Source organism: Blennius ocellaris (genome assembly GCF_963422515.1).
Source record: "Blennius ocellaris genome assembly, chromosome: 19".
NCBI lineage: Eukaryota > Metazoa > Chordata > Actinopteri > Blenniiformes > Blenniidae > Blennius > Blennius ocellaris.
In genome coordinates, this window is record NC_137668.1 from 6,062,319 (window position 1) to 6,071,059 (window position 8,741).

Sequence of the window (8,741 nt, forward strand, 5' to 3'; positions counted from 1 at the left end):
TTTTTCCTTTCATGAAGCCGAGGAAGAGATGATGACGTGACCCGGGTGGCTTCATTCTAGAAAGTGTCTGACTGCGGTTTTCTTTGATCTGTACATTTAATTCTACCAACAAATAATTGTGGTCCCAGACCCCATGTTGAGAAACACCCGTGTGAGGCATGGTGATATGAGACTTATGAGAGTAATGATAGCCAGCTTAAAAAAATTAAGAGTTATTACAAACTCATTGTACATTGAAACAATACAATTATTGGTCAATCAGGAGCCGAGTTTCTTTTAGTAAATTGTATTTTTCTGTCAATGCATTCCTTCCCGCTGTTAAAATGTGTATTAATTTAACCTTTTTTTCACTGAATCTTTCTAATCTAATAATTATATGCTACTTAATATAGTATTCTATTCTATTCTATTCTATTCTATTCTTTAAATAGCTGAAATAATAATTGTGTTTATTTATTTTTTGTTCTTTTCTCTGAGATTTTAACAATGTCATTATTATTCATGTATGGACTTCTAACATATTTTAATTAGATGATTGGATTTATTGTGTTGAGTGCGTATTGACTGAAGAGTTGTGGAAAATACCTGTGAAGTCAATCAGAGGTGGTCCAAGAAACCATGTTGGAAAAATATATGACTGGTATTTTGATAAATCACAGATTAAATATACATGTTTTTCACTCCCAGATGTATGATAATGATATACAGCTATTTTAAGTTACTACAGGGTTATTATATGGTGAGATAGACTAAAGAAATGCAGTACTGGTTAATTATTAGGAAGTTGCTTTTTTAAAAGTAAATAATACTGATTGTGTTTATATTTCTTTCTTTTTTTTATTGTTTTCCAACTTTTTACATTTCAGATTATGATTAACCATCGGAATTTTAAGATTTCTATCACAACACTGGAATTTCGTGTTCATGTTGAAGTTTTTGTGGATTGAAAAATGTTTTGTTTTAAATTAAACAACTCCATTTTGTAAGGCAAGGTGGTAAACGATAGATAAATGTGTTGTTCTTTGACCATATTTATTATAATGATAGAGAGATTTTATCTAAGTAATTAAAGACTTATTGTGTGGTTAAATAAGACTAGAAAATACAGTATACAGTATGTGTGAATTAGATGGTGACAACCCTTAACAAAAGACATGATGCTGACTTTGTTAATATTTTTATTTTTCATTTAACTGAGTCATGAATTCCACATTTTCATTAATTGTTGGATTTTCTAATAATTTTTTATCAAATCGCTTGAATTTTTGTTAATGCTGTAATTCATGTGTATGGATTTTTATTCTGATTAAACCAATTTCAAAACTCCACAGGCTGCAGTTCAGTATTTGGACACGTGGGGGCGACAAGCGCGTCCCTCTGACGCGTTCACCCCCGCACATAGACGCGGAAGAAGAAGAGGCTTTGTTTTCGTCGCGCAGTGATGTCGTGTCCCTTCGTTTGCTGCGTTTCGTGTCGATTTCGGGACAGAATGTCGACATTCCAGCGCTTTTAGCGGAGCGAGCGATGGAGGCGGCGCTGCTCGGTTCGTCGTGCCCGCGGAGAGAGGACTGAGAGCGGCCGCAGGATGGTCCCCGTGTCCCTGCTGGTGTTCGTGATGGCCGGGTGGTGTGTGGTGTACCTGACCGACACCCTGCTCCGGGTAAATAAGCTGCTGAATCACACTTCCTCAGTCCGGCTCTCCCGCTGAAACTCTGCCACAAACGACCGTTAAATGGAGTCTTCACACCGGCGTCGAGGCAATAAAGCAGGACGTGTGTGTTCCTAACAAGCTGCAGCCACATTATCTCCACCTCTGCTCATTTTACCCAGTAAAACACCTTCTAGTGTCAAACATAAGGCCCGCGGGTCTAAACAGGCCTGCATAAAGCTCCAATCCGGCCCAAACGAACTACCAAGCAAATTGTGATTTATTTTAAACACATTTCTTAATAGAAGCAAACAAAACACTGAGACCTGAGCTGATATATCAGCAAGAAAGCTTGTTTCACTGTAATGCGCATCATCAAATTGACTTTTTTATTGAAATCATAGTCAGTATCGGCAATCATTGTTTGGTTTTGGTGAAACTATTGACATTTTCACTACGTTTTCTTTGACCCACAACAACGAAACACTTTAAAACGTTAAATGTCAAGGTTATTATGGCAGTATCTGACCATCCGGCCCACTCAACATGTGGCCCCTCCACTAGCACATGTTTGACACCCCTGATCGACAGTCTGTAGAACAAACTCCCACTCCTCTCCCTTCAAATGACCTTTTTACTCCCTGCTTATGCATCATATTCGTTTAGAATAATTGAGATTAAGTGTTCCACTAGAAAATACCTGACAGAGTTCATCTGCTTGATCAAAAATATTGCAGCCGCCCACATTGATCTGTGCCTGTTTGTCTTTTGGTTTCTGTATTTATGCCTCACTTTGTTTTTTATGGTCCTTCTTATTGTTATGACCTCTGAAAGCCAAATCCCAACTGATATCATGTTATTAGAGGATAAGAATCTCTGAGTTTGACTGATTGACATTTGATTAGATGGAAATTTGAAACTTTTAGAGGCTATAACTGGATGAGTTTGGGTTTGTTTGTTTTTTTAAATCTATCTTGGCAGAAATCTTGCCGTTTGCCAGTTGGAGTGGAGAAATGTTCCCTGCTTCAGTCCACACCTCAAACACAGGGACGTCCTGCTCCAGAGCAATTTGATGTAAAAAAATAAATAAATCATTCAGCCTGAATGTAGAATTTACTGTTAAACTTTCTCCTTTTTTTGCAAAGACGTTGCCACAGCTCGGGATCTCCCTGGAACTGACAGAAGACAACAAGAGTTTATATACTTAAGAAATGACAAACTGTGTGATTTCCCTTCTTCAATGTAAAGTTAATGACAAGTTCAGTTTTAACGGCTCCGTTTAAAATGGGTTCAGTCGAGCATCAGAAGGGACTGTCCGCGACACGTTTCTGTCCCACGTCCTGACGCGTCTCCGTCTCCCCGCCTCCCCTCCTCCCCGTCTCCCCGCCTCCCCTCCTCCCCGTCTCCCCTCCTCCCCGTCTCCCCTCCTCCCCGTCTCCCCTCCTCCCCGTCTCCCCTCCTCCCCGCCTCCCCGTCTCCCCGTCTCCCCGTCTCCCCGTCTCCCCGCCTCCCCGTCTCCCCGTCTCCCCGCCTCCCCGCCTCTCCGCCTCCCCGCCTCCCCGTCTCCCCGTCTCCCCGCCTCCCCGCCTCTCCGCCTCCCCGCCTCTCCGCCTCTCCCGCCTCCCCGCCTCCCCGCCTCCCCGTCTCCCCGTCTCCCCGTCTCCCTGCAGTCGTCGGCGACGCACCGGATCAGCTACGAGTCGTGGCTCGCCAGCCGGGGTCTCATGCTGTCGCCGTTCCACGTGCGATGGCAGACCACCATGTTCAACCGGCTGTTCGCCTACTGCGCCCGCATCGACCCCCGCGCCCTCCACCTGTGGTAAGGAAACACCCCCCCACCCCTCACCCCCACCCCCCCCCCGTGTTGATCAGTGAGTGTTTCAGTGGCTGGTCAGACATAAGTCATCTCCTTCCATGTCCGCTTTGGTGATGCCTTCAGGGGCATCATGTAACGTTTCAGGTGGGGAAATTAAAAAAGAAGCAAATGTCTAGTTTTGAGTTAAAAACTTCTACTGAGCCGGTTTAATCCTGAAACGCGCTGTCATCATGTGACTTAACACGAGGACCTCCAGCGACGTGTGGCAAGACTTTATACCACAAAATGCTACATTCCATCCTTTTATTTCAGTGTTTTATGTGGCAGTGCCGCGATGATATGACTGAAAATATCAAACGGAGGAGTTGGGATGAAAGTTAATTTAAGTAAAACTCTACTTTTGAGTGAAAAAAATAATAAAGGATTTAGCATTTGTGGCTTATTCCAAGACACAAAGCTTGAAAAATACTGATAAACTATAAAATCGATTATTTTTCTGAGTCATTTTTTCAAGAAATCTTACCGAGACAATTTCCTCTTGTCCTTTCGCACTTATTTAGTGGTAAAATATCCTGAAATAATTTATTTTGGTCTGGAAGGAGCATGTTTTTCCTTGTAAACATAAATCGACACTGTCAAACAGTCCGAAAGGGAAACAACTGTGAAACATCAACCCGCAGTGAACCCAGGAGCTAATGTTAGCATTGGAATGCTAGCATTAGTGAACCCAGGAGCTAATGTTAGCATTCCAATGCTAGCATTAGTGAACCCGGGAGCTAATGTGAGCATTGGAATGCTAACATTAGTGAACCCGGGAGCTAATGTGAGTATTGGAATGATAACATTAGTGAACCCGGGAGCTAATGTGAGCATGGGAATGCTAACATTAGTGAACCCGGGAGCTAATGTGAGCATTCCAATGCTAACATTAGTGAACCCGGGAGCTAATGTTAGCAGTCCAATGCTCACATTAGTGAACCCGGGAGCTAATGTGAGCATGGGAATGCTAACATTAGTGAACCCGGGAGCTAATGTGAGCATTCCAATGCTAACATTAGTGAACCCGGGAGCTAATGTGAGCATTCCAATGCTAACATTAGTGAACCCGGGAGCTAATGTGAGCATTCCAATGCTACATGGAAAAAAAAAAGTAATTTCTCTTAATCCTGGAATGAAAAACATCCGTTTGATCCTGCATTTCTTTTCAAATGATCTGGTTGATTTGCAGTTATCAGACAATCAATACATCCGTGCCTGGATGTAGACGCTGTGTGTGTGTGTGTGTGTGTGTGTGTGTGTGTGTATGTGTGTGTGTGTCGTGTTGTCGTCATGTCTTATTTGTGACTGTAAATGTAAACATCTGGACTCAAATTCCTCACGTGACGAGCTGAATGTTGATTGTGTGTGTATTTTCCAGTCCCGACGTGCCTGCTTGAGCTCATGTTGAACCCCAGGTGTGTGTGTGTGTGTGTGTGTGTGTGTGTGTGTGTGTGTGTGTGTGTGTCAGGTTCAGCAGCGGCCTGGTGTTCGGTCGTGGCGGCCATGCTGGGCTCGGTGCTGCTGCTGGTCCGGACGCTGCAGCAGACCTACGCCCAGATGACCACCGACAACCCTCGCATCGGGGGCCAGCAGACGCTGCAGGTGGTGGTACGTCCTCCACGTTCAAACGAGGAGGGGGGGGAGGAGAAAAAAAAAACCCCAAGCTCCTCTTCTTCCTCTTCTTCTGTGGTGTCAAACAACTTGAGCCGCTGATTCACGAGCGTCCATTAGCGGGCGTCTTCACCTCCCACACGCTTGAGCCCGAAGTGCTTGCAAAAGCGTCCGCCTCAGCAAACGCTCCAGCGAGCCGAGCGGAGGAATGTGCGGCGTGGGCGTTTCGCTCGCATCACAACACCTTCAAATAGTGTATTTTTTTTATTTTGTTTGTTGCTGTGTTTGTCCAGGTCCCCGGCTTCAACCTGCCCACCAGCCAGCTGGCCTACTTCTTCAGCGCGCTGCTGCTCAGCGGGCTGGTGCACGAGCTCGGCCACGCCGTGGCCGCACTCAGGTGAGCGCGGCCGCACACCCCGTTGCCGCGGGCAACGCCTCACGGCTGGACGGCGGCGGCACTCGAGACGTGGTTTTTCTGGGGTTTTTTTTTTTTTTCAGTTTGAGTTTGAAGGGTTGAGTCATTAAGAGTTGATCTGCTGCAGAATGAATCACAGTCTTGTTAGAACACGAGGCTCGTATTGGGAATAAATTAGTTTTTATGAAAACTGCATTTGATTCTCAGCATTAAATAAAAACAAATAAAAAAAATCTGAGCTTTATGCACCAAGTGTTTTGAAGCATTTTAACCTTTTATATATTTATACTACAGCACATGCAGCTTTTTTATTTTTTATTTTGCATTTTATTGCTGCCTGTCAAATTTAAATGAAAATGTAAATTAAAAAGTGGCTTTCACACATTGTTTTTAACAATGAAAATACAATCGATTGTGATTCTATTCGGTCTGCAGCCGATCTGGACCCCCTGCAGCACAGCAAAGATTATTAAAATCATTCAAATGGACAAAAAACAACAATTTCTAACAAGAATACCTTATTCTGTAAAATTTGAGTGTCATGTGAACGCTGGATGACTCATTTGGATGATGCTCCTTTAAAAAAAAAGTTATTCTCTTTGTTTCTTTTGCTTCTTTTTTCTTAAATTTTTTTTTTTTTACATGTTCGTAAATAAATAAATAAATGAATAATTAAATTTAAAAAATGGTAATAGTGAGAAATGGGTAATTTTAAGCATATTTTAAACCATATTTCTATTGAAATATCTTAAAATTACTCACATCAGCAGGTGAAACCAAACATGTTGGACATTAAAATAGTTTTTTTCCCATTAAATTCACTTGTATAACTCTTATAAATCTTAATTATTATCATATGCTTGTAATCTAATACAGAACACCAGTGTAAAAGAGTAAAACATATTTAAATCTTTAAATGATTAAGTTAGAGGATTAATGAGTTTTAAACTACAATGAATCTTTATTTTTTTTTTTTCAATAAATGACTTGTCCTTGCCTGTATTTGTGGCTTTTCTCGTTTAAAAGTCAGTAAATAGTTTTGATCCGACGCAGATGTATAGTTTTATACAGATTTCTCTAATTTCATAGAAGTTTATTACTGTAAGTTTTTATTCGTTTTTTTCGTAGAATATTTGAATCGGAGGTGTCAAACAAGGGCAAGTGGTGAGTTTGATCTACTGGAAACAGAAAATTGCTGTGGATCGTCGCAGCAAACCTGATTGACTTGCTTCAATCGGTGGCGTCTAAATAAATCAGGTTCTTCAAACTGAATTCAAAGCCTTTTTAAGACTTAAGTTTGAAGCACGTGATTCATTTCGATGTCACTCAATGACGTAATTCAATGAATTGTGTTTGTCAAAACACCCATTATGCAAGTTTTGAGGGGGGACATTTCACTGTGTTTAGGCTTCATTAAAGTTACTTTGTGTTGAGATTTCAGTCACTTTGTTTTGTTGTTGTTTTGTTGTTGTTTCCACCCTCTGGTCCTCCTCTGCAGGGAGCAGGTCCGAGTCAACGGCTTCGGGATGTTTGTGTTCGTGGTGTACCCCGGAGCCTTCGTGGACCTGTTCACCACGCACCTCAACCTCATCTCCCCCGCCCAGCAGCTCCGCATCTTCTGCGCCGGTGAGCCCCCCCCCCCCCCCCCCCCCCCCCCCCCCCCCCCCCCCCCCCCCCTCATCTGTCCTCTCTAAAGAAACGATGGATAAAACCCAACATGGACGTCTGTCTCTGGTCACAGAGACCCGGCGCCTCAGAGAATACACTGAGAAACAGATTATACCAGATCTACATTTAGAAAAAAGAAGAAAAAAAAAAGGCAACTTTATTCATAATTCATTTATGTTGATCAAGCCAGATTAGAATTTTTCTTTACATGAAAAACAAAATACAAGTAAAGTGATCGTAGTGCCTTTCCTGTCTCAAAACCCTGAGGTCATCCGTATAGACTGATGTTTGTTCGATAGACTGTTTGTAGCCTATCGTCTACTAATACAGCAACGTCCTGGCTCGTTCTACACCTTCAGTCATGATCTGTGGTGTTTTGGAATATCAAATGAAAACACGGTACAGACAAAGATTGTTTTGTTTTGTTTCTCACAATACTTAAATCTTCTACTATGAATGGATATTTTTGACTTAAACACAGGTTTTTTTTTTTTCCATGTAAAGATACAAACTTAAATTTTTATTGCCGAGTTCACAGATTCAACATCAAAAATCAAGACTTTCATCTCGGATGAATTTTTCCCACTCAGGCCCTGATACAGGAATCCCCTCCCCCGCCTCCAGAGGGCAGCAGAGAGCCGCTGTTTGTTTAACCACACAAGTGAAGGGTTCCTCTCTTCTGACAAGTAAATAACCAGGGAGTCACTTCAGATACACTGAGACATCGGGGTCACATGACCCACCGGGGGGGGGGGGGGGGGGGGGGGGGTGATATAACAGTGTTTATCTATTCCTCCCTCTGTACACAGGAGGCCTGCCCTGACATAACACCCTTTAAATTTTCATTCCAGTAGAGATAGGTGATGCAACTTTAATCAATGTTTACTCCATGAATGAGGATTCCCAGTCCAACCCCCCCCCCCTATGCCCCCCCCCCCCCCCATATGTTTCCGTCTCGTCGTTTCCCCGTCGCCACGTCTGGAAGCAGCCGTCTGTTGTGCCTCGACCTCGTCAGTCACTCCTCAAGACGTTTCCTCTTGTGGGTTTTTTTGTTTGCCCCCCCCCTCCCTTCTTTCTTCTTCCCCCGACCGAAGTCCTCGTGCATAATTAACACGGTATAGACGGCTATTTTTAGAGAGCAGCGGGAAGCGTTTTGCCACGACGTGGAGAGACGAGCGTCAACAGTCCTGCTCTGCGCTCACGTCACCACACTGGAGGATTTCCACCCCACGTTTGAGGAAATAACCGAGTTCTAGTGTTTTTTTTTTTATTTAATAACTTTGTGAACTGAAAGGATTTCATTCACATTTAATCCAAATACAGAAAACATGGCGGTTCCGTGCTTTTAATTTGTAGCTTTTTCTTCCAAAATGTGACGTCAGGCCTCGTTCACACCACGTCTTCCAGTGGAAACTGAAAACCTTCGTTGCTTCACTTGAAGAGGAAACTTTTTGAAACCGATCCAACTCCGTCTGGAAACGCAAAAAAATTGCGCGTTTTTCTCTTAAAATGTTAAAAGTCTCAGTTCTCCTTTTCTTTGATCG

The 8,741-nt window shown here is 42.9% G+C and overlaps 1 protein-coding gene across 1 annotated transcript in view; it reads left to right on the forward strand.

Annotated features, from left to right (window-relative positions):
• Nucleotides 1–1,430: 1,430 nt before the first annotated feature.
• The window catches only part of mbtps2 (membrane-bound transcription factor peptidase, site 2), a 13,864-nt gene continuing 6,553 nt past the window's right edge, over nt 1,431–8,741 (forward strand). The window contains 7 exon segments of the mRNA XM_080515236.1: nt 1,431–1,660; nt 3,319–3,467; nt 4,972–4,996; nt 4,998–5,111; nt 5,408–5,511; nt 7,028–7,155; nt 7,788–7,840. Of these exon segments, the coding sequence (XP_080371362.1) occupies nt 1,586–1,660; nt 3,319–3,467; nt 4,972–4,996; nt 4,998–5,111; nt 5,408–5,511; nt 7,028–7,155; nt 7,788–7,840 (648 nt within the window). The 5' untranslated portion in view covers nt 1,431–1,585.